At 62.8% G+C, this 23454-nt stretch overlaps 4 protein-coding genes across 7 annotated transcripts in view; 2 read left to right on the top strand and 2 right to left on the bottom strand.

Moving 5' to 3' along the window:
• SMG5 (SMG5 nonsense mediated mRNA decay factor) overlaps nucleotides 1-4327 on the top strand; it is a 28814-nt gene extending 24487 nt beyond the window's left edge. For 3 of the 4 annotated variants that reach the window (XM_086478340.1, XM_086478339.1, XM_086478338.1), the window contains 7 exons: nucleotides 445-603; nucleotides 804-863; nucleotides 1693-1852; nucleotides 2214-2304; nucleotides 2878-2952; nucleotides 3289-3427; nucleotides 3838-4327. In XM_086478340.1, coding sequence (XP_086334466.1) covers nucleotides 445-603; nucleotides 804-863; nucleotides 1693-1852; nucleotides 2214-2304; nucleotides 2878-2952; nucleotides 3289-3427; nucleotides 3838-3921 — 768 coding nt within the window. In that variant the 3' untranslated portion in view covers nucleotides 3922-4327. The remainder of the gene's footprint in view (nucleotides 1-444; nucleotides 604-803; nucleotides 864-1692; nucleotides 1853-2213; nucleotides 2305-2877; nucleotides 2953-3288; nucleotides 3428-3837) is intronic. The other variant, XM_086478341.1, reaches the window with a different exon arrangement.
• Nucleotides 4328-11624: 7297 nt separating this feature from the next.
• On the top strand, nucleotides 11625-14740 carry PAQR6 (progestin and adipoQ receptor family member 6). The gene is made up of 8 exons (XM_086478432.1): nucleotides 11625-11675; nucleotides 11889-12016; nucleotides 12431-12636; nucleotides 12753-12879; nucleotides 13124-13220; nucleotides 13312-13456; nucleotides 13597-13854; nucleotides 14550-14740. The coding sequence occupies exons 1-8, from the start codon at nucleotides 11625-11627 to the stop codon at nucleotides 14738-14740; spliced, it is 1203 nt and encodes a 400-aa protein (XP_086334558.1).
• Nucleotides 14741-15502: 762 nt separating this feature from the next.
• Nucleotides 15503-16374, bottom strand: BGLAP (bone gamma-carboxyglutamate protein). The gene is made up of 4 exons (XM_086478402.1): nucleotides 16314-16374; nucleotides 15982-16026; nucleotides 15790-15856; nucleotides 15503-15635 (listed from the first exon to the last, which is right to left on the bottom strand). Exons 1-4 carry the CDS (start codon nucleotides 16372-16374, stop codon nucleotides 15503-15505), a joined length of 306 nt encoding a protein of 101 aa, XP_086334528.1.
• Nucleotides 16375-18430: 2056 nt separating this feature from the next.
• On the bottom strand, nucleotides 18431-20942 carry PMF1 (polyamine modulated factor 1). Its single transcript, XM_086478250.1, has 5 exons — nucleotides 20794-20942; nucleotides 20575-20680; nucleotides 20040-20140; nucleotides 19337-19532; nucleotides 18431-18484 (listed from the first exon to the last, which is right to left on the bottom strand). Exons 1-5 carry the CDS (start codon nucleotides 20940-20942, stop codon nucleotides 18431-18433), a joined length of 606 nt encoding a protein of 201 aa, XP_086334376.1.
• Nucleotides 20943-23454: the final 2512 nt, after the last annotated feature.

The raw sequence follows: 23454 nt of genomic DNA, 5'->3' as shown, positions 1-23454 counted from the left end.
GAATGTCACCCCAAGCTGCCAGGGCAGCCGGAGCAATCTCCCATCCCACGTGAGCTCACCTTTTGCTGCTTTTACCCAGCCAAGAGTAGTCCCTGCCCCAAAATCAGATCTAAGTGGTCGTTTTCTTTTGTTTCCTTTTCCCAGCACTTGAGGGCTTGAGCCAGAGATCGAGCGGGGAGAGCCCGTTGATGGTTTCTTGAGCTGGGGAAGCCCCAGCTGCGAGCACTTCTAAGCTTTCTGGCCAGCTGTAGGCTTCCCTGCAGCCCTCCGCTGCAGTCTCTGTCTTCAGAAGCGTGTTTCCATCCAAAATGTTTCCTTTTGGGTTGGTTTTTAATCGCGGTTTCTGCCTTTTTCCGAGAGTGTGAGCTGCAGGGTCGGCGCCGGCTCCGGCTGCGGCCCCCGTGGGGAGCCGCGGTGGGTGATGGTCCCTCTGCCTCTTTGCAGTCCGTCGTCCGGATTTGCTGCATTCGGAGCTTTGGCCACTTCATCACCCACTTGCAAGGCAGCATCCTGCAGTTCAACCCCGAGCTCGGGCTCTTCATCAGCATCGCCCAGTCGGAGCAAGACAACTTGCTGCACCAGGCCCAAGCCCAGTTTCACATGGTGAGTCGGCAGAGGTGGGCTGACGCTCTCGGCCCGGTTTCCTGGAGGTGACTGTTAGGTGGTGTAATCGTCACGGGTCTTTGGTGGGAGGTGAAAGTTTTGCTCCTGAAAGCTACTCACGTGTCCCCTTTTCACCCTCTTGCTGGTGTCGGCGTGTGTGTTTCCTGCTAACTGATGTGGAAGTTTGTCTTTGTAACCAGGCTGCAGAGGAGGCTCGTCGGAACAGGCTGATGAGAGATATGGCTCAGCTTCGACTGCAGGTAGGAGATGCTGGTTCCAGGGAGGAGATGCTGGTTCCGGCCTGAAAACTGACAGGGGAGTGGCTGAAATGTCTGGAAGTGGGAAGGGAAGGGGGAGCTCTCGGCTCCCATCCCGCCCGGGGGCGCTAAGGCTGTTCTGCAAAGACAAGAGTCACAGAACGTCACGAGTTGGAAGGGGGCCTGTAAGGATCATCGAGTCCAACTCTCTGCCCCCCTCAGGGCTGCCTGAAACTAAACCCTGTGCCTAAGAGCGTCGTCCAGACCCCCCTTGAACTCTGACAGGCTTGGTGCCGTGACCCCTTCCCTGGGGAAGCCCGTTCCAGTGACCCACAGCCCTCCCAGTGAAGAACCTTTTCGTAGTGTCCAGTCTGAGCTTCCCCTGAGGCAGCTTCGTTCCGTTTCCTTGTGTCCGAGCGCTCACCAGAGGGAGATCAGCACTTCCCCCTCTGCTGCCCGCCTTGAGGAGGTTGTAGGCTGTGAGGAGGTCACCCCTCAGCCTCCTCTTCACCAAGCTGAACAAGCCAAGTGACCTCAGCTGCTCCTCAACCCTCGAGACCTTTCACCATCGGGGTTGCCCTCCTCTGGACACTAGTAGTTTGGTGTCCTTGTGTTGAGGTGCCCAAAACCTGGAGGTGGGGCCGTGTCAGTGCAGTGTAGAGTGGGACAGTCACCTCCCTCTGACCCACGGGCGGCACCCAGCCCTCTGCTCCCTCTCCTGGGAGGTTGGAAGGGCCTGGTGGAGCTTCTCAGGGCAAGTCTCGCCCTGTTTGATGGTTTGTTTCGGCATAAACTTGAAGCAATTGTCTCTGCCTGTGTGGGTTTGTTTCAGCTGGAGGTTTCTCAGCTGGAAGGAAGTCTCCAGCAGCCCAAAGCGCAGTCAGCCATGTCTCCTTACCTTGTCCCGGACACCCAGGCCCTCTGCCAGCACCTGGCTGTTGTCAAGCAGTTGGCCACCAGCGGGAGGTTCATAATCATCATCCCTCGAACAGGTACGGGGACTCCCCAAATAGCTCAGCCTGCCTTCCCCTCGTCCCCTCCTTGCTAGGAAGGCGGCTTTCCCTCCTGCCGCTGTTGTCCTTCGGCTGGAGCAGCCGAAACACACGTCTCACTTTTTGGGGCCTGTTTTGTGGGTGGCCCCTGCTGGGAATCTGACACAGGGTAGGGAAGAGCAGCCGGAACGGGAGAGGCCCCGCTCGCCCTCCCCTTCGTCCGCCTCCCGCGGCGGCCGCTGCTGCCGCGCATCAGAGACGGGGGATGAGGAATTCCTGACACATCTGGATTAGCTTGCGGAAGTAGAGCTGCAAGCCAGATGGTTTTGCTTCTTTTCTTCTTTTTTTTTTTCCCTGTTAGTGATTGATGGCTTAGACTTCCTGAAAAAGGAGAACGCAGGTGCCCGGGACAGCATCCGATATCTGGAGGCGGAATTTAAAAAGGGAAACAGGTGAGAGCGCTTTGCCTTTGCTTTTGGGATGGGCCTGTTTTGGGGGTGAAGGAAAATGTCAATGGTGGGAGCAGGTTGGGCACCCCTTGGAGCAGGGTGAGGAGTGGGCCGAGGGAAAGCGTTTGGCGCGAGGGATGGTGAGGTACTGGGTTTGGCAGCTGGTTCTTCGGCTGTAGTTGCTGCTCGGCTGTGAAACGTAGCTGCTTCTGAGGAACGGAGGGAGTTGCAGCTCTTGATCAGCGTATAAAACCGAGTGGTACCTTCTGCTGATGCACTGGGAGTGCTGGGAGTGCTGGGAGAGCTGTGCTGCGTTATTGCCCGGGTGAGCTGCAGGTGGTCCTGTGAAGACGAACCGCGTCGTCAAGGCCTGGTGGGGCTTTGAAACACGGGTGGTTTTGTGACCTGCCCCCAAGCAACGGTGGCGAGACAGGGGAGGCGCTGGAAGGGATTTCACAGGGGATTCCTGGGGGTGTTATTTTGCTTGAGAAACGGCGCGAAAGGGTCCGGTGGGACCCGCTGTAGAGTCCGTGCGACGGCCTCCGTGTGAGCCCCGCGACTCTCGCCTTTCCTTAGGTACATTCGTTGCCAGAAAGACGTTGGGAAGAGCTTCGAGAGGCATAAATTGAAGAGACAAGATTTAGATGCTTGGTAAGATGACAGCGTCTGGAGATGTCCGAGCGCGATTCCCGGCAGGCAGGTGGCTTTGGGGAGAGGCGCTGGCGGTGGGACCCATCCCGCAGCTCGCTCCGTTCGGTGCTCTGTGTCGCTGATGAGAAAACTCCCTGGAGAGGGTGTCAGGGCGTCCATCTGTGCCTCTCATGTAACGCTCAGTGCCAAGAAGGGTCTCGGAAAAGCCCTCAGCGGGCAGCAGGGGAACAACCCACCTTTCCACGTGGCCTCCTGAGCGCGTGCGAAACCCCTTTGCACAACCACGGGGCCTTCCCGCTGACTTTCCCGTCTGTTTCCCTCGCGTCTGCCTGGCAGGAATCTCTATAAGATACTGGACAGCTGCAGACAACTGACAGTGTCCCAAGGGAGCGGAGAGGACGACACCACGGGGATGGTCACCATCATCACGGGCTTTCAGCTGGAGGACCCAAGCGCGTTCTCGGCGCCCATGCAGGTTCGTAGCTCCTCGGCTGGCTGAGCTGAGCCTTTCTGCTGCCTGGCAAGATGAAAATCTGGCTGATTGGCAAGAGATTTGTATTTTTTTTTTTTAAAAAGTGTTTTCTGCCTTGGGTAATAGCTGTCCTGGATTTCCCAAATTTACTGTATAAGTCATGATTCCTGTTTCCTTGAAGGCCCCTTGATTTGTCACGCTTTTGTGGCGCAAAGTATCCTGCGGGGAGGTGGGAGAAGCGATTTGCACGTCCGGGCAGGCCTGTCGTGCCGGAGCAACTTTAGCATGAAGGAGAATTGGGCCTTTTAGCCGTGAAAAAACTCTTGCTTGAGAATCTCCAGGTGTGGTGAAGGGCGGCCTCCTCGACAGGGCAAGAAAAGGAAATAACCTGTTTTGTCTCTGCTTGCTTGCAGTCTGCCCTCCAGGCAGCCGCCAGCGCCAGTGTAGAAATAAAAAATGTTCTGGAGTTCTACAAGCAGTGGAAAGAGATGGGCTGATGTTCAGAAAGGCATCAGGTTGGTGTACCTTTCTCTCCCCCTCTCGGAACGTGCAGCGTCTGAACGAAGGAAACGAAAATCCGGGCGACACTTCGCCACGAAGAAGCAGCAGCAGCAGCAACAATAACAAAAATACCTACCCCCCCCCACCACCCTCCCCCCCCAACAAAAAAAAAAAGGAAAAAAAAAGAGGAAAAAAAAAATAATATACCCAATTTGGGCACGCACACAAGACACCCTCCACCTGTATCCCGACCAGACGGCTGTACATCTCCGACGGCGCCAACTGCTCTGAGAAGAGAGAGGCCCCTCGGCGCGGCCGAGGCAGAGCCCTGCCCTTCTCCCAGTCGGCAGAGATGGGCGAGAGACGGGCAGTCATTCGGTTTCCCCCCCACCCCCCCCTCCCCACCCCCCCCTCGTTCCTCCCCAAAGCTTGCTTGGTCACCCCGAAACGGGCGGGCGGCTCCCAAAGCGTGGACTTCACCTCCGTGAAACCAAACCCGGGCAGCAGAACCGGAGCCCCCCCCGAGCTCGGGAAAGAAGGTCCAAAGAGGGTTTCGCTCTCGTTTGGCAACCTGGTGACAGGAAAGCAGATGTTCTGGGTTTTTTGGGGGTTTTTTTTTGGTTGTTTTTTTTTTTTTTTCCTTCCCCTCCTTTTGAATTAATTATTTTTCAAGTTTTTTTTTTTTTCCTTTTAATTCTTAGTTTTTATATATATAAATAATATTAAAAAAAAAAGAAAGAAAAAGTAGAGTTCCTTTGGGGTTCTGGATACTCTTCCAATGTCAGCAAAGGAAGCCATTCTGCTATTTAAAAGGGGGGAGAAAGCTCTTAATATAATTTTTTTTTTCTTTTTTTCTTTATTTTTTTTTTTCTTTGAACAAGCATATTTATTTCCTTTCCCTGTCCCCCGTGGAGCGGGCTCAGTGCAAAGGGACGGTGACCTGCCAGGAGCGAGCAGCCTGGAGTGCCCCCGTGGGCTTGGGGCACATCCCTGCTCTCCTTCCAAGCTGCGTGCTCCGAGAGCTTGGCCAGGCTGCTCGAGGGAGGCGAGGACGACTCTGTCCCTCCTTCCCCAATCCCTCCCGCTTCTTGGCTTCCAGCCTTGGAGAAAAGGAGCGGAATCCAGCAGAGTCGCTGGAAGAGAGAGGAGAGTCGCGTGGGATTTAAGCACCGCCGAGGCTCAACCACTTGGCTCGAGCGCTGCGACCCTGGGGTGGAGCAGACGCCTCCGAAGGACCCAATGCCTCTTCTTTTTCTTTTTCTTTTTTTTTTTTCTTTCTTTTTTTTTTTTTTTTTTTTTTTTTTTGGATTCTTCTAAACCTTGCAATGAGGTGTGGAGGAGGAAGGAGGATCTCAAAGCCATTATCTCTCCTGCTGGTTGTTCCGACCCACCGCTGCTGCTACGCCGCGCTGGAGAGGGTGGCAGAACCCGGAGCGTTCGCATCTCCTCTCCTCGCATCCCTCCAGGGCAGGCAGAGGCAGAGCAGCCACCGCCGCTGCCCGGGAGGACTGAGCTCACCAACTCTTCAGTCCTTTTAGCATCCCCCCCCCAAAAAAAAAAGAAAAAAGGGATGATGCTACCTGGATGGATGCTGGAAGAGCCAATTCCCCGTGTGACCTGCGAGGGACCTTTCAAGACCTCCATCCCGACAGCAGCTCCAGCAACCTGGGTCTGACACACGCCGATGCTTGGAAATGAAGAAACGGGTTGTTCCCGGGCCGGCAGAGCGGTGGGCGATCGGCTGGACGGCCTCGGCGTGGTTCCTCTGTCTCGGCCTGCTCCAGGAGCAGATGTCTCCATCCCTCCCCATGACCTAACAGCAGCTATGCAAGTCAAAACCACTAGTCTTCTACGTCTGCGTGTTTTTGGGGGTTTTTTTTCCACATGGGCCAGCCAGAAGCTGCTACAAAAGGGGCGTAAGATGGAAAGACAAGTAACACACTCCGATCTGTGCGGACTTCCCAGCGGGATGCGGTGTGCTGGAGTGGCAGGATGTTCCTTGTTTTCAGGTAGAAACTAAAACCAAACCAGCACCAGCCCCAGAGGATTCCTGTCTTTCCCCCTTTCAGTTCCTTTGCAGCTTGCAGCCTGGTGGGACGGCAGAGGGAAAGGCCGAGCTCGAAGTTCCCGCTGGAGCTGGCCCCGCGAGGTCCCTGCCTTGCGCTCTGAGCGGCAGGGCCAGGGGGTGGAGCGGCAGCGTTTCCCTCCTTTTGCAGCTTCTCCTGAAACTCGTGGTGCTTTTCTGGGCTAAGCCGAGGAGCCGACGGCGGCAGCACGGCAGGGCCAAGGCTCTGGCTCATCTTGGGTGTTCTCAGAGCTCCGAGACGGGCCGTGAAGCTCGTCAGTGACTCCTCCTCCGGTGCTGCCCGGGGTTTTCATCGAAGCCATTTGTTTGTCTGGCTCGTTGTTTTTTGTTTGCTGGGGTGGGAAGAGAAAAGAGAATCATCTCCTGGGACTTGTCCTTCCGTGGACGAGCTGCAGCGGGGTGGTGACGGGGAGAGCGGGGTCACCTCCCCGTCTGCCTCTCCGGGGGCCTGGAGAGCGCCGCTCGCTTGCGGTGAACCACGCTCCTTGTTCGCTGGAAGCCTGGCTCGGGGGGGGATGGAGAGCTGGTGGAACGGGCGTTGTTTTGCCCCTGCTGCTTAAGGAAACCGGCCCCCTCCTTGCTGCGAGACGCAGCGGGAGGGGTTGCAGGCTGGACCTCCCTGCTCGAGCTGAAGCCCGGCTGTGGTCGCGGTCCTGAGGGGCCGAATTGTCCTTCCCTCCTGGCGGCGGAGGGCGCGTGGCGTTGGCGAAGAACAGGGCGTTGCTTGGCCGAAATCAAACAGCGAGGAGCTGGCGCCGGCGCTCGGGGGCTCTCTTGGCCCCAGCTGGATCTTGAGAAGAGAGGAAGGGGGGGGAAAAGCAGCGAAGGGATCCCTGTCGTGCTGCTCCCGCGTGTCTCAGCTCCTCGGGGGGCAGGGGGAGAGCCGGCAGCCGAGGTTGGTGCTGCCCCTGAGCGGGGGGGGGGGGAGCGCGGGCTAGCGCTCCTGCAGCTGACTGACGCCTTCGGAGGAGGCGATGGAGGAACGAAAGTAGATGGACTTGGTCTGGCTGGGAGGAGACGGCGCCGACCTGCCCTGAGCCCGCTCTGGGGGCCACCCAGTGCACTCAAAGGGCTTCTTCCCAAAAGGCAGCGGGGCTGTTGCCGCCTTTTCCTCGGAGCCACCCCTTAGTAACTGCCCTGCTCCCCTGAGGGGGGTTGTTTTCATCTTCCCCTGAGGTTTTGCACCCCTGGAGAGGAGGAAAAGGCCCCAGCCCGTCCATCGGGAATCTCAACCGCCCAGTGGCGTCTTTCAGCTCCTCGCACCGAGCGGGGAGGGACAGGAACACCCTCCAAGAGCCCTGTGGCACCTCCTTCCTCTCCACAACCCGCGACTATGGCTGAGGACCTGATGGGTTCATCTGTTTTGGGGCGCACAGCCCCGGTCAGAGGGACACGAAGCTGAAACCGTGGGAGGCTTCAACGCTCCGCCACAGCGTAGCCTCAGGGACGGGGGCAAGCCCTGTCCTCGGGCGGGTGTTGCCTTCTCCTGGAGCCTCAACTTGACGTCTTTAAGTTTGGGGTGAAGGAAAACCCTTCTTAGCCCCAATCCCAGCACTCACAAGAGGTTGGGGTCTCCTCCCAGCGTCGAAATCGCTACAGCTCGCCCGTGGCCAAGGGCCAGTTTGCCCCACGCCGGCGTTGGGCTTCCACCTCCCCACCGCGACGCCAAAAGCAGGAGGGCTCCTTTCCCCGGCCGCGGGCTTTGCTGATGCTCAGCGCTTCTCCCGGGGCTAAAGCAAACTGGAAGGCCTGCGGGGAGGCTCCGTGGGGCCTGGCTTACTGCTGCCACGGGGGTTTCCCGGCAGCTCGCCGCGGCGTGTGGCTGCCAGCGAGCCGCCAAGGGACTTGCCAAGCTGCCGTCGCGCGAGGGTTGAGCCTTGGGAGGGCCGGCTCTGCTCCCCTGCTCGTCCCCGGGCTGCTGGTTCTGTACCAGCTCGAAGGTTGCCAAGACCAGCTCCGAGCTGGTCCCGTTCACGCCCGCTGCGCTGAGGGAGGAGAGCGAGAAGAAAAACAACACTCGTGGGCCGAAAGCGTCGCTTGCCACGTGGTTTTGTGTGTTTTCTTGGGTCGGGTTGGGTTGTTCTTTGCGTGACCACCGTGTTGAGCTCTTGGAAGCTTCTAGGGGTGACCCCAAGCTGGGAGAGCACAAGTTTGGGGTGGTTGAGGCTCGCTGGGTTTCCCAGGGAGGCAGCGGAGCGGCCAAGGGCCGTCCCCGGGCCGTGGGTGGTGGAGGACACAGTGACTCTGGTGCTTGTTGGACTTCTGCTCGGTGGTTTCGTGGGCTGTGCCAAGCAGCTCTTCCCTCTGCTCCCATCCTTGCTCGGCTCGATGCCACCTCCAACGCCTTGGAGTTTCGCTTGCATCTCAGATTATTGTTCCTTCTTGACGTCCAGCAGAGCTCGCCGGGCTGCCCGGGGCCGAAAATAGGATGGGGAAACCAGCGTGGCTGCGAGAAGGGCAGGAGGGGTGGCCCAGGGTCCCCGGCTCGCTGGTCCTTGCTGCTGGCAGGGAGAGGAGCGTGGCTCGGTTTGAGGCGAGGGACAATCAGCTCTCGGGCCTCCTGTTGTAGCACAAAACAAAACAAACAAAAAAAAAGCCCAGCCTGTGGATTTGTGCTTGGAGAGCTCTCGCTGGGGGACCGGGGGGACGGCCGTTGGGCCCCAGCTGGGCCGAGGTGGAGCTGGGGGGCTCTCACGGCACGTGTCTTGACTGTGAGCCGAACACATCGACTAGCTTAATAAAATACGAGACGTTTGTACCTCTTGGTCTGTGGTGATTGTGGTGGTGATTCCCGGCCCGGCCTCTCTCCTACGCAGCCCCAGAGACGGGGGTGGTGGGGGGGGTGCTTTTGATGTACGAATCCACCCTCCCACGGGCGCTTTGCTGACCAAACTTTCTGCTTTTCAGGGAAAAAAAAAAGGCAAAAAAAACCAAAAAAAAAGCTTTGCCACTCCCAGCGTCTCCCAAGGGCGTTTGTCTCGGGCGAGGGCAGGCGTAGCCTTGGTTTGCTTCTGGTTTGAGGGGCCGAACGGCAGGTGGGTCCCTTACCCCTCCAACGGCAACGGCGTTTGTTCCCTTCCCCTCTCCTGTGGGGCAGGAGGAGTTCGCCCTCTTGCCAGCACCTTCCCGCCCGCAGGAGCGTCCCCAACCCTCAGCAAAAAGCCCCGCCGTGGTTTATCGGGCCCCTTCTCGCCTTGAACCGCGGCGCCGGGCTGGGGAAGTGTGAGTGATTGAAATGTTCGTTTGAGGGGTTTGGTTTCAGGGGCAGAGCTGGGCAGCACGCTTGGGGTCAGGCTCCGGGAGGGTCCGTGCCAGGCGCTGGTGACTGGGGAAGCTGGGGGGAGGCCGTGTGTTATGGAGCGGGGCTGGGGGAAACCTTCCATTCCTGGTATTCGCTTGCGCCAAAGCTCCTTTATTCGCTCTCCTGGTGGGAAGCATCGAGCCAGGCACCGGGATGATTGACTCCCCAGTCCTTTGGAGGCTGCCAGCAGCGGGAAGGGTGGAGGAGGGAGGTTGTGAAAAGGCGAATCCGCCTTTCGGCCCCTCGTGAGAGACCGAGCCGTGGGCGAGACGTGCCCTGCGTCCCAACGCCGGCGCTGGCACCAAAGGGGCCCCTGGCGCTGCCGGCTCCGTCCCCTCCAAAGGGCTCGGAAACGCCTCCTCCAGCTCGGGAGGGCTGCGCCCAGCGGGCCTGGCCTTGGCGGGGGGCTGTGGGTGGGCTACCTGCCCCCTCCGCGAGGACCGTGCCTCTTTTCGGCGTGTTGGTGCCCCCGTGGTGTGGGGCAGGCCCGGAGCCCTCGTGCTGGAGGTGACCCGAGGGGCTTCGCTCGTGCCAAATCGAAGCAGGACAAAGCTTTATACCACCGAGCCAAGAGCTGGGACTCCTGGTTCTGCTCCGTGGGGCGGCGAGTCCTCGGGAAGTGCCGGGAGCCTCCCGCTCGCCCGCCGTTCCCCGCGCAGCGGTGGGATTTCCCTGCCCCAAATACGTCCCCGCCCGGGGTTTGCTGTGCTTGATGTGGGTTATTTTGGGGGGGCTTCTCAGCACCGGGGCCTGCAAAGACGCAGCAAGACGGGCAACGAACCCCAAACCCTCCCACCGGCCTCCTGGCAACGCCGGCTGGAAAAACGCGGCTTCCCCTTGGCCGGGGCTGCCAAAGCGCCCGAGCCCTGGATGCAGATCAGCCCCGCGGCTCTTCCTCCCGAGCTGGGGGGGGATCGAGCCGCTCGTCCTGGGCCGCTGGGGCTCCCCCCGCGCCCTGCCTGACCCCCGCAAGCTTGAGCCAGGAACATGAGCCCTCCGGGGGTCGATAAATCCCCGAAGACGGGGGCTTGGGCAGCTTCGCTCCCGCTCACGGCTCGACCTTCCGCCTCCTGAACCGTGGCGGCGTCCCGCCGCGGCGTGGGCACCTCCGCTGGCGTGTGCTCCCGCGGGCCGAGCCGCCGCCAGCCCGCCTTGTGCCAGCAGGACGCCGTCAGGTCGGTTGAGGGGGGACGTTTTCCCCCATTTTTTGTTTGCGTTTTCCACCTCTCTCCATCTCCCCGGCCTGACCCCGCGGTGTCACCTGGGGGGGGGGGGGGGTTTGCCGTGGGGTCCCGTGTGGGTGCTCGGCTCCGTCACCCCACCCCGGCTCTCCCAGCCGAGGGGCTCGGTGCTGGTTAAACGCTGGAGCCGCTTTCCACCAGTCCCTCCACCGCTGGACGCACACGGGCCCCTCCGGCAGCCCACCGGCGGCAAAACCCCCCTGTGCACGGCGAGGGGGGTCTCACATCCAGGGGGGATTTTGGGGGGGGGGTGTGGAGGCAGCAAGGCCGTGGCCGGGCAGGCGACGTGTCCGGCACAAAGCTCCCTTGGAGCCCCCGCGGCGAGGCCCCGGCTGCCCCTTCCGCCACCAGGCGGGAGCTGCCGGGGGGGGACCCTTGGGCCCCTTTCCACCCCCCAGGAGAAGGACGGCAATGGGGCCCAGACCCTGAGCCTGCGGTGACGAGGAGGGGGCTCCACAGGGCTGGAGGAGGGGACACCCCCCCCCCACGCCATCACCCACCGTCCCACCCGCGCTCCTGCTCCACCACGTGGGGTGGTGGGAGGCGTCTCTGGACGCTTTTGGGTTGGTTTGGGGGTTTTTTCCCATTTCTCCCTCACCCCTTCTAAACTACTGGGTGAGTTTTGGGCTGGAGGGGGGTTGGGGGTGGGGGACACACACACTCAGGACTCCCTTTGTGCTCCTGGGCTGCTTCCCCCATCCCGTGCCTCAGTTTCCCCACTGGGGAAACCCTTCCCTAACAGCCGAGTTCTGTGTCCTGCTTCGTCCTGCCCCTCTGGCTGGGCCAGGACTCGGGGGGGGGCCTGCAGGGCATCCGTGGGGCTTTTCCCCCTCTCCGCGGGGTCCCGATCCTGCTCACACCCCCCATCCCGCCCCGCTGCAGCTCTCTGGAAGGGTCGGCCGGGGAGCGGGCTCTGCTGGTGGCACCTCTGGGAGAGCCAAGCTGGGGGGCGGCTGTCCCAGCTCCCGCAGCCCTGTCCTCGTCACCCAGTGGGTCCTGTCCCACCTCCGCAGGACATGGGCCGTAGCCCAGCACCCCGACCCCTCCAGCCCTGAGCGCCTCGGCCCCGCCATGCTGACGATAAAGCTGCCGCAGATCTTCAGGGTCCATCAGGTGCCTCGGGTACGTGCGGCTGCGTGATGGTCCCCCAGGTTTCCCCCCACCCCGCCTAGTTCCTTCCTCCAAATCACCGGGGCTCCCCACCCAGCAACGGGTGAGACCCTCCCAGCCCACCCTGCCTCAGTTTCCCCACCCACCATGAAGCCAGAGCAGCTCTCTGGGGCTGCCCCGCTCCCCCTGCCATGTGTCCCCTGACCAGCCCTGGTGTCCCCACAGATCTTCTGGGAGGACGGGATCATGTCAGGGTACCGGCACCCCAAGAGCTCAGCCCTTGACTGTGTCCTCAGCTCCTTCCAGATGACCAACGAGACAGTCAACATCTGGACACACTTCCTACCCACCTGGTGGGGATGGGGACAGGGACGGAGATGATGGAACAGGAACGGTGATGGGCTTGGGGACACGGGCTAGAGACGGGACCGGGGATGGGGACAAGGATGGGAATGATGAAAGGATGGAGTTGGGAAGTGAGACGGGTGTGGGGATGGGGACAAGGATGAGGATGAGGGGACGGAAACAGGGATGGGGACAAAGGAAGGATGGAGATGGGGATGGGGACAGGGCCAGAGATGGGGATGGGGACAGGGATGGGGATGGAAATAGAGATGGGGACAAAGGAAGGATGGAGATGGGGATGGGGACAAGAATGGGGATGAGGAGGGGTTGGAAACGGGGATGGGGACAAAAGAAGGATGGAGATGAGGATGAGGACAAGGATGGGGATGGGGACAGGGATGGAGCTCATGCTGTGCCCCCAGGTATTTCGTGTGGCGCTTCCTGGTGCTGTCGTCCTCCCTGGACTTCTGCCAGGAGCCCTACCACTGGCCCCTGCTCCTCTACCTGCTGCTCGTCTGCCTCTACCCCTTCGCCTCCAGCTGCGCCCACACCTTCAGCTCCATGTCGGCGCGCGCCCGCCACATCTGCTACTTCTGCGACTACGGAGCCCTCAGCCTCTACAGCCTGGGTGAGCCGCTGCAGAGAGGGACTGGGACAGGGATGGGGACGGAGACAGGGATGGAGACAGGGACGGGGACAGGGACGGGGAGCCACCGGCCCCACGATGCTGCATTTCTCTTGCAGGCTGCGCGTTTGCCTACGGCGCCTACGCGATGCCAGACCCCTGGGTCGGTGGCGTTTTGCACCGGTGCTTTGTCCCCGTGGCTGCTTTGAACTCCTTCGTCTGCACCGGCCTCTCCTGCTACTCCCGGTATGTTTGGGGTCGAAGCGCCAGTGCCGCAGCTGGATGGAAACTGGGGCTGGGGATTTCCTCCTCCTGCTCCTCAGCTTTGGGGTCCTGCAGAGTGTTTCGGGGGGGGGAATGATGGGTGTCCCCCTGCGCAGGCGGTGCCTCTGGCCCAAAGCCAAGGTGCTCGCAGGGTCCTCGCTTGCGGGGGCTGACAGGGGTCTGTGCCTGCCCCCCGCCCCCCACCAGCCCTGTTCCCCCTTCACAGCTTCCCCGAACTGGAGCGTCCCCGGCTGAGCAAGGTGCTGCGGACGGCGGCTTTTGTGTACCCCTTCCTCTACGACAACATCCCGCTCTTCTACCGGGTGAGTCGGGGGTGTCCCGGGTGCCACCACCGGGGGGAGGGAAATGGGGGTCTCAGGGTGCTTCCAGGGGTGCTCACCCGCCTCCCCGCAGCTCCTCTGCTGCTCCTGGGGTAACTGCGCCTGGAACGAGGCTGCGGCCGGGTACTGCCACCACCTCCTCTTGGCGCTGCTCACCGGCTTCCTCTTCGCCTCCCACCTGCCCGAGCGCCTGGCGCCCGGCCGCTTCGACTACATCGGTGAGCACCAGCAGCCCCCCAGTGCCTCCCAGCACGGCTCCAGTCCCCTGCCCTCCCCCTCCACCAAAGGAACCCCTTTGCAGCGGGAGCTGGGGCAAGGAGAGCAGCGCCCAGGGGTGACGGGTCTCTCACCCTGGCAGGACACAGCCACCAGCTTTTCCACATCTGCGCTGTGCTGGGCACCCACTTCCAGCTGGAGGCCATCCTCTGCGACGTGGGCTCGCGCCAGGCCTGGCTGCAGGGTCGCCTGCCCGTCCCCGGCTTCTCCGGCACCTTCGGTACCGCCGGACTGGCCCTTTTGGGCAACGCCGCCATCATCGGCGCCTTCACCGCTGCCTTGCCGCGGGCGCCGGGCGGCTCTGTCGGTCCCCCGAGCATCCCCGCCGAGGCTGGGCGCTGTAAGGACCTGTGACACTGCGGGGGGAGCGCGGGGGCTGTGGGACGCAGGTGTCCTGGCACCCCCAAAGCCTCCCCCCCTGTGCCGTGTTCAAGGGTGAGGGGCTCAGCCCCCTCGTCCTGCTGTCGGGGCGTCCCGTGTCCCTCTGTGGCCAGCCAAGCTGGGCCAACCTCCGCCCCGTGCCTGTTTCCACACCTTTTAACTAGGGCTAATCCTACTGATCGAGGAGGGAGGGCACCCCCCCGCACTTACACTATCCCTAACCCACGTAGCAGCCCCACATGGAGGCGCCCAGCCCCAGGCCGTGCGACCCCCCCAAATCCATGGAGCACCCCCCCCAGCCCCTTTCCCAGCAGGTTCAGTGCAGGAACCCGTGCCTGTGCGTGAGTGGGTGTGTGAGTCTGTGCACGCACATGCGTGTGGGGGTGTGTGTCTGTAGCCAGGATTGTCACAGCCCAGCAGGGCCTGAGATGCAGCCCTGGTGGCCCTGGTGTGATGTGCATGGCCCTGCTGCAGCGTGCATGTCCCTGCTGCAGCATGCACGGCCCTGCTGCAGCGTGCATGGCTCTGAGACAGTGTGTGTGGCTCTGAAACAGCCTGTGTGGCCCCAGTGCAGCGTGCATGGCTCTGACACCGTCTGTGTGGCTCCACTGCAGCGTGCACAGCTCTGACACAGCGTGCATGTCCCTGCTGCAGCGTGCACGGCCCAGCTGCAGCGTGCATGGCCCCACCGCAGCGTGCACAGCTCTGACACCATCTGCATGGCTGCGCTGCAGCGTGCACGGCCCCAGTGCAGCACAGCCACTGCTCAGTGCCAGGCACTGGGTGCCCCGGGGCTGCGGGGCCTGGGGCTGGAGGCAGAGCGAAGGGATTTGGGCTCAGGGTGAGGGTGCAGAGGGCTGGTGAGGGGGGACCAGGGGTCGGTGGGTGCCCGGTGTGGAGTTGGCCCCAGTGCCCTGGCTGAGCCAGGCAGCGTGGGGCAGGGCTCTGGTGCCATGGGACCGCAGGAGCTGCGGCCAGGGCCGTGCAGGAGGTGACTTTGGGGAAGGGGAGCTGTGTCACCCCGCGCGGGGACCCAGCAGCAACGTTGCAGGTGGTGCGGGGGGGATCGAGAGGAGAGACGGAGCCCAGCAGCCCCCAGCACAAGGTGCGTGGGGCGGGAGGGGACTGGGGGTTTGCAGAGGAAAGCCTGCCGCTGGGAAGGGCGCTGGGGGGGCGCGGCCCCGCTGCCCCCCAATAACCCTCCGCTTGGGCCAAGCAGCTTTAAATTAAACTGGAATAACGGCGGTGCGAGCGCTGGGCTCATCCTTGCCGGGGAGAGGCAGCAGGCAGTGGGGGACGCTGCTCTGCCCCGCAGCCTTTGGGTGGTGGGAGAGGGAGGAAGAAGCCGGGGCGGGGGGGGGGGGTCCTCAGCCTTAGGGGGACGACGTGGGGTCCATCGGCTGCGGGCTCACCCCCATCCCACACCCTCCGCCTTAGGAAGGAGCTGCCCACATCGTTCGTGCGTTTATTTCTCGTCGTGGTTAACAGCCAGGGGGGTAAAAGGGGGTGGGGGTGGGGGGGGTGGGGGTGGGGCTGGTGCTCTGGGCTCAGACCCAGCACCTGCAGGGCCCCAACAGGGCTGGGGGGCGGTCGGGGGGGGGGGGGATCTAGACGGGGCCATAGAAGCGCCGGTACGCCTCCTGGAAGCCGATGAGGTCGGCCAGCTCGTCGCAGTCCGGGTTGAACTCGCACACCTCCCGCCTGGCCTCCAGCGGGTCCCGCACGGCCCCGTAGACGCTGCTGGGGACAGATGGGGGGACGTCGGAAGGTCCCCAGCCCCTTGGCAGGGGACACCCCCCCCCGTCCCGAAACCAGGATTTCATTGCTGGGTGGGGAACACGAGCCCCCCCGCCTCAGTGCCACCCAGGCAGGGGGACGTGGTCCCCAGCGGTACCTGCCGTAGACGTAATTCCTCTTGTGTCTCCGCACCATCGCGGCGCTGGCGCGTTTGGAGACGAAGGCTGCGGGGACACAGCAAGGGGGTCAGGGAGGGCTGGGTGTCCCCGTGTCCCCCCCCCCATCCTGGTCCCCATCCCTTGGGGGGGGTGGGTAGGTAGCAGGGAGGAATGCGGCCGCAGGCACTCACCTTCGGAGCTGGGCGAGTCGTCCGCGCTGACGGAGGGGTCGGCGGCTGAGGAGAGGTCAGGGTGGGCTCAGGAGGGGCTGGGGGGGACAAGGCTGGGCCCTCGCCCTCCTCCTCCTTTGGGGCTCTCATCCCACCCAGACACCCCCCCCCCCCCCCCTTCCCAGTTTGGCAAAGGGAGTTCTGAGCCCCAGCCCACTCCAGCCCCGCACTCCCCCCCCCCCCCACCCCGAGGCTCAGCAACTCCCTCCCTGAGCCCCTCGGCTCCCTCTAGCTCCTTTCTCGGGGTGCAGGCCCCCTCACTCCCCTTCACCCCCCACCCCCCCCCCCCGTACCTCTGCGGCAGAGGCCGAGGGTGAGGAGGGCCAGGAGGGCGAGCAGGACGAGGGCCTTCATGGTGCCTCTCCGCGTGGGCGCCGGGCTGGGTGCAGCCCCCCGGCACCCCGGGCGGTTTTATAGGGTGCTGCCACCGCCGAGGAGGGGCCCCGCGGCCCCGCCAGGGCTATTTCCAGCACATCCGCCGGGGCCGGGAGCCGCCAGCGCAGGCGGCAATTGTGGTTTGGGGCGAACTCGGTTCCCCCCCAGTCACCAGCCAGAGCCCACAGGGAGGGAAACGCAGCCCCGGGCCAGTGGGGATTTGTTGGTGGGCCCAGCCCTGCCAGCCTGGCAACCCCCAGTCCCTCACCCTGGCGCTGGTGGGACTCTTCGCCGTGCTTCCCAGTCACCGCCGGGGCCGTCCCAGTTCCCGCTGCTGGCTCCCAGCGGGGTTGCTGCCGCGCTCGGGGTGTCACCTGCCAAACCCACGGGGTTTTCCCGCTCGGGGCCAACGCGTTGGCCAGCGTTTGCCTCGGGAGGGGAGGACGGGGCCACGCCAGCTCGTGCCCCCCCGCTCCGCGGCACCGCCGCGACCCAGGAGAGGTGCCCACGGGCTCCACCAGCTCCCGGTGCCGCGTCCCACGGGCAGAGGCTGCCCCAGAAGAGGTTCAGCACCTCTTCAAACCCCGCCACGGGGCTTTGCCAGAGGAAAAAGCGGGGTTCAGGCATCGAGCAGAGGTGGGAGCGGAGCAGCTGAAGCAGCAGCTCGTGGTCCTCCATCCCCCCTGCTCTCCCCGAGGCCCCGGCAGCACTCAGGGCGCTCCCCCACCTCCCCAGTTCGCTCCTGTCGAGGGCAGCAGCGGGAGCCCCCCCAGGGCCGCCTGGGGTGACATTCCTCTTTGGGATCCTGACCACTTTCCAGACTTTCCAATCCTCTAAAATCCCAGGGAAAGCGGAACCGGAGGCTTTAGGGCGGAGGAGGAGAGAAATGCTGAAGCCAGAGCCTTTGTCAAACAACCCCCTAAAGTACAGGGTGCGGCGGCCAAGCGCCCGCAGCCGGAGCCAAGAGCGGGGGAACAACAGCTCCGATTTATTTCGGTTATAATGCAGCGAGGGGCGGCTTGTTGACAGCAGGAGGGAAACAGGCCCAGGGCAGCCCCTCGCAGGCTCTGGCGGCCTCTAATTGAAAACAGAGGCCGGTGCTCGGGGGAAAATCGCCGCTGCCGGGCTCAGGAGTCGCGTTCCCCCACGGCGCAGGGCGCGGAGAACCCGCTGCCCTCGACCGTCGGTTCAGTCAGCCCCGGTGAGGCGCGGGGGGACGCTCCTCGTCACCTGCCCAGCCCCCGGGAACGACCAGTTTGAAGCCGCATCTCCCTCGTGGGGCTTTGCTACGGCCCCAGCAGGCAGCCTCCAGCGAGTCCCCGCAGCCCAGGCTGGGAAACTCCGGCTGGAAAACTCAGGAATGATCCCGAGGGGTAAAGCCAAGCGCAGGCTGGTTCTAGGAGCCGGCACAGGAACGCATGAAATCCCTTCGCCACGCGCCCGCGACGCCGAGGCGAGGCCGTTGGAACCTCCCCGCACACGGCGCGTCCCCGGGGCCTTTGAGGGGGGGAAGGGTTGGGAAATACCCAGGAAAAAAAAGAAAAAAGAATCAAGTGCAACGAGGAATTTGAGGCGATAAAGCAGCTGCTGACACGACTGTTGCGACAGGTGGACGATTGTTTAAAGACAAAGGCGCTGACAAAAAACCCGGCGAAACCGCGGCGGAAGAGCCCGACGGGGCCGCTCGCGCTCCAGCTGCTCCCGGTTTTCCTCTGAAAACACCTTCGAGGCCACCAAGGGGGCTTCAGGCAGCCGCCGCCGGGCCTGGCAGAGCGCTGAGGGGGTGTGTGAGCGTCCAGCCGATCGGTGAGATCCTCCCCCTGCCCTTGAGGCGAGCGGGGAGGAGGAGGTGGGCGTCGGCTCCCCAAGATCCTGGGGGGTTCTGCTCGATTTCTTTGTGAGTTTTGATCCCGCTGTGGAAGCCCAGCCCGGCTCTTCCGTCCCACCGCAGGTTCCTTCCAGCCCGCTGAGGCGAAGGCGATCCGCACCGCCCCGCTCCCGAGCCGAGGATAAACCCCCCCCGACCCCCATGTCCTCACTGGGGCTCCTTGAACGTCAGGAGGAGATCTCGTTGCTCCTGGATGATCTCCTGGAAGGGAAACAGCCCCCGCTGACCTCAGAGAGCTTCTCCCCACAGCGCCCAAAGCTCAGGACACCCAGCGTCGCCCCCACAGCGCCCAACGCTCAGGACACCCAGCGTCGCCCCCACAGCACCCAAAGCTCAGGACACCCAGCGTCGCCCCCACAGCGCCCACCGCTCAGGACACCCAGCGTCGCCCCCACAGCGCCCAAAGCTCAGGACACCCAGCGTCGCCCCCACAGCGCCCAAAGCTCAGGACACCCAGCGTCGCCCCCACAGCACCCACCGCTCAGGACACCCAGCGTCGCCCCCACAGCGCCCAAAGCTCAGGACACCCAGCGTCGCCCCCACAGCGCCCAAAGCTCAGGACACCCAGCGTCGCCCCCACAGCGCCCAAAGCTCAGGACACCCAGCGTCGCCCCCACAGCGCCCAAAGCTCAGGACACCCAGCGTCACCCCCACTGTCCCCACAGCTCAGGACACCCAGCGTCGCCCCCACAGCACCCACCGCTCAGGACACCCAGTGTCGCCCCCACTGTCCCCACAGCTCAGGACACCCAGCGTCGCCCCCACAGCGCCCAAAGCTCAGGACACCCAGCGTCGCCCCCACAGCGCCCAAAGCTCAGGACACGCAGCTGATAAACCCCAGCATCGCCCCCAGCGCTGTCCCCCCCACAACCCACCAGTGTCCCCCCCCGGGAACACCCCACGGGGGGGGAAACCCAACCTGCCCGGGCCAGCGCCAGCAGCGCTTGGCTCCCGCCGCGGCCCCCCGGCCAGCGGAGGGCTGAAACGCGGCGTTGCCGTCAGCTGCCGCCCAGGGAGGGGGGTTCTAAGCCGGGGGGGGGGGTTTATTTCTACCTGCCAGGCACGTTGGCGAGCTTGGATGAGCCGCTGCAGCTCGGCGATCCCGTCCCTCCCCGCCAGCACGGCCGCCGCCGCCCTCCCGTTCTCCTCCTCCTTCTCCCTCAGGGCGCTCCGCAGGTAGCCCCGGTGCTTCAGCAGGTACGGCACCAGCGCGCCGCGGGCGTCCTCCTCCGGGATCCCGCTGGGGCGCCTGGGAACAAACTGGGATGTGAAGCAACCAGAGAGCAAGAGGGGGCGATGAACCTCCCCCCTCCCCAGCGCAGAAACAAGAGGCGGCGACGAGGCTTTCGCCGGGCGGCGCGTCCCCCGCATCGTGCCGAGGCCCCCAGCGAGGCTCCCCAGCCAGAAACGGCGATGTCACCTCTGCTCCCGGCACAGGAGCTGAGCCTAAAACGCGCCATCAGCCTCCTGGATGATTCAGGAGCGAGTTTCCCTCCCCTCTGGTCTCAGCAGCACCCCTTGCGCTGAGGGAGTACAGACACACGACCTAGGGAAGCGCAGATAAAACTTATTTTCGGGTGTTTTAGACACGGTGACGTTGCTGTTTCAGGTACAGGAGGTTGAAAAAAATTCCCTCGCAGCACAAGGACGCAGCAACACGACCCCCACGTCACATGGGAGCCGATTTTTGCCCTTGAAGGAACGTGGCTCCACACAAACGCGCTCCCCGGGCTGCGTTCCGCCAGACCAGCCATACCATGCAGGCTCCTCCCGGTTCTTTGCCTCCTCCACGATCTTATCCAGTGAATTGAAGAGCATATCCAGATTCCCCTCGTCCTTTACCTCCTGGATCTCCTCCTGCGAAGGAAGGACACCGCAGGGATTCCAGCAGGGCTTGAACTGGACCGACGCAGGCCTCCCCCTGCTCGCGAGCCCTCACCCTTCCCTGGATGAAGGCTGCGTTCTGAGAATCACCAGGTATCGAGCCACCATCCCTGGAGGTATTTAAAAGATGCGCAGATTTGGCGCTTAGGGACACGGTTTAGTGCTGGAATTAGGTTTTATGGTTGATCTTAAGGATCTTTTCCAACCTCAACGACTCTACAGCTCTCTCTGGGGAAGCCCAAGCGGTCTGGGAGGATCTCTGGGGAGCGGCCTTACCTTTGCCACTCAAGAAACGTATTGGCTACCCTTCGTATCAACGTTCAGCGCCCCCACACCGAGCCTCGAAGCCCCCCCGAAGGCAGCGCGTCCCCCAGGCCCTGCCCCGAAGGTTCTTCTTCCCCTCTCACCTTGATGGACGCCTGCAGCTGGGCTATAAACTGATCGTAAATGCTCCTGGTCATCTCGGGCTGTAGTTTGTAGAAGCAGCGGTAGCAGTTCGCGAACCTCTGGTAGCTGCAAAACCGGAGGGGCCGGGGAGTCACCGCCGGGGGCCGCGGCCTCCTCCCGGCGCAGGCCCCGGCCCTCCCGGCGCGGCCCGTCCCGCCGAGCCGCCGCTCCCGCCTCACCTCCCGGCCGCCACCAGCTTCTCCAGGAAGGTGTCCACCACGGTGGCGAAGAGCTGGGAGCGGCCCGGTGCCTCCGCAGCGGCCGAGCCGCCGCCGCCGCCATCATCGCCCGCCGCGGCCCCCTCAGGGCCGCTCCGCGCCGCCGCCATCTCCGGCCGCCCAACCTCCCCGCCGCCGCCGCTCATTGGCCGCCGCCGCCGCGCGGCGCCGCTACCATTGGTGGTTGCGCGGGGGAGGAGGCGGGGCGGGACCCGCCCATGCTGCCTGCGCATGCGGGGAAGGGCGTGCCCCACCCGACGGCAAAGCGGAGCGCGAAGACTCGGCGGCAGGGAGGCGGGGCCGGGGAAGGAGTGGGCGGGGCCGGGGAGGGGGTGGGCGGGGCCGGGGAGGGGCCCTGCAAAGCCCAGCTCAGCCCCGGACTCAGGCCGGCTTGGGGCTAAAAACCCCCAAAGCAGTAAAAATCCCAGGGGCGTGAAGTGCTTCCCCCGCCGTGTCCCGGCAGGAAAGAGGGAGCCAGGGCCGGGGGCAGAGCCACAGGCGCCATAACCCACCCCGGGCTGGGGGCTCCCGCCGAGAAGCTCCCCTCCCCCCCCCCCCCAAATCCCTGATCATTAATGAAATAAAGTGATCAAGGCTGGAGAATCCAAAGTGGGAAGAGAGGGAAAAACAACAGATCTCACCCCTTTTTGCCCTGTCACGATGCCACCTCTAAGAGTGAACCAGAACGAACCCCAGCTTGGGAAGGAGGAGCCGGCCTTGCAACTAATCGATGGTTTTGGATACTAAATGTGCTTTTTTTTTTTCTGGCTGGTTTTTTCAGGCAGGCACCTCTGGCCGGGTCCGTCGTGGCACTACTCAGAAGGCAAAGCATCGTGGTGAAATGTCAGAACCCAGCAGCCTCCCTCAGGGGTGTGCTCGCCCAGACCACCGCGCTTTTCAACTCAGGCGTCCAAACTGAAAGTCTCTGAAGTTTATTAGTTGTTAAGAACTTCACTGGTTAAGAGAGGAACACTGAGCTTGAGAGTGTCTCCCCACATTCCTGCTGTTTCCCGCTTCCATGACACACCCCGAGACCGACGCCGCTGGTGACCGGCAGAGGCCGATTCTCACCGTTTCTTTTACCATCGGTATTTTTACCACCTTCGAGTGAGAACGGGGCTGCCGCCGGCCCGGGCTGCCCCCCTGCCATCCGGTGATGCTGCTGTTCCACTGCTCAGAGCAGAAGCTGCCATGACAGAAAGAGCCAACTGGCGCCGTCTGTTGAACGCCAAACCCTGGGCAGCTCCGCCAGCGGCTCAGGCACTTGTCGCCTCAGCCGGCGCCGCGCGGGTGGGATTTCGGCGACGACCCCCCTGCAGCCCCACTCAAGAGCAGCTCAGCACCGAGTTTTGCCCTTCATCGTACCAAAGTCTCTCGCCAACCTGAGCAGCACCTGTCTGCGCTGGTTCCCCCGCCAGCAGAGGCACGGCCAGTCTCCGCCCGGGCTGAACTGCAGACGTCGGATGGAGGTGAGTCTCGGGGGGCGCGGGGGGAAGACACCTACGAGCCTGGCAGCAGCCCCAGCTCCGCAGGATCAACGCTACAACCAAGAATCCCTCGTTTTGGCGGCGAGAGGAACAGAGGTGCCGACCCATCTGCTGTTTGGAGGCGTCTCCTTCACCTCCCAGACACACAACCGGGACGAGCCCCGCGCGGGGGAGCGGGCGGCAAATCTCAAACGCCCGAGACCAGCGGAGCGAAGTCAAGCAATCCCTTCGTTCCTCCTCCGCCACGAGCAGCCTCTTGCTTCATCCCTCCACAGCAGCTTTTGCATCTGGTGACGAGCACAGCCCACGGCTTCAGCTGGATCACACGAGTGTGCGAAGCACCGGCCCTGCCCTCCCCAGACAGGACAAGCAGGATCCAAACTCACGAAGCGTCGACGAACCACGACTCCTTACTCACGCCAATCGTGTTGGAACTGGATCAAAAGCCAGCACAAGGTGTTTTCTTTTTTAACTCCCCACTTCACATCCAGTTGTGGCTCCGGTCTCCTTCAGTTCTCACCCCACAGCGTTGGACACTTCCAAACTCGGCGTCGGTTGGAGCTTAAACGAAAGGGGGGAGGTGGCAGCTGCCACCCTGGACATGCAGCGTCGACACTCGCACGGAACAAGGCCACAGAACAAGCACTCAGGCCCCTCCCCCCGCCCCGAAATCAAAACACAAACTCCCCTAGAACAAAAATTAAATAACAACAGATTAAAACCAGAGGTTAGGTGTCAAAATTGCCGTCAGCTAAGGACAAACAGCCGACTCGCCTCCCCGTCGGCCAGCTTGCCATTTGAAGGGTGAGAGACAGGGAAGGTTTCCCGAGGACGTACAAAAAAAAGGTATGTACAGATCTACTCAAAAAGCGGTAAATAAGGTCTGACGTGGTTCCGGGTTGCTCTTGCCTCCACGTCTAGAAACACACGTGGGGGATTGGAGACATTTCCTTCTCTGTTCGGTTCTTCCCACGGTACAACTGCAATCGGCACCCAACCCACCAGAGGGCTCTGCTGCAGCCTGTTAGACTCCCCTCCTCGGAAGTTTGGCAAAGATTAAAATAATTTAAAAGAATAAACTGGCTTTTTTTTTGCTTCAGCCAGTAGGTCTTTAATTTAAAAAAAAAAAAAAAAA

This window comes from Leptosomus discolor, chromosome 26 (assembly GCF_034619465.1).
Source record: "Leptosomus discolor isolate bLepDis1 chromosome 26, bLepDis1.hap2, whole genome shotgun sequence".
NCBI classification, from domain to species: Eukaryota; Metazoa; Chordata; class Aves; order Leptosomiformes; family Leptosomidae; genus Leptosomus; species Leptosomus discolor.
This window is presented reverse-complemented; position numbering and strand designations above follow the sequence as displayed.

Coding starts and splice junctions, on each gene's coding strand:
- PAQR6 (XM_086478432.1), top strand. CDS start 11,625: ATGCTGACGATAAAGCTGCCGCAGATCTTCAGGGTCCATCAGGTGCCT. Junction 11,676..11,888: donor GGGTCCATCAGGTGCCTCGG/GTACGTGCGGCT, acceptor GTGTCCCCACAG/ATCTTCTGGGAGGACGGGAT. Junction 13,855..14,549: donor CCCCGCCGAGGCTGGGCGCT/GTAAGGACCTGT, acceptor TCCCTGCTGCAG/CGTGCACGGCCCAGCTGCAG.
- BGLAP (XM_086478402.1), bottom strand. CDS start 16,374: ATGAAGGCCCTCGTCCTGCTCGCCCTCCTGGCCCTCCTCACCCTCGGC. Junction 16,027..16,313: donor CCTCGGCCTCTGCCGCAGAG/GTACGGGGGGGG, acceptor ACCTCTCCTCAG/CCGCCGACCCCTCCGTCAGC. Junction 15,636..15,789: donor AGGAATTACGTCTACGGCAG/GTACCGCTGGGG, acceptor ATCTGTCCCCAG/CAGCGTCTACGGGGCCGTGC.
- PMF1 (XM_086478250.1), bottom strand. CDS start 20,942: ATGGCGGCGGCGCGGAGCGGCCCTGAGGGGGCCGCGGCGGGCGATGAT. Junction 20,141..20,574: donor AGCTGCAGGCGTCCATCAAG/GTGAGAGGGGAA, acceptor CTTCCTTCGCAG/GAGGAGATCCAGGAGGTAAA. Junction 19,533..20,039: donor AACCGGGAGGAGCCTGCATG/GTATGGCTGGTC, acceptor GTTTGTTCCCAG/GCGCCCCAGCGGGATCCCGG.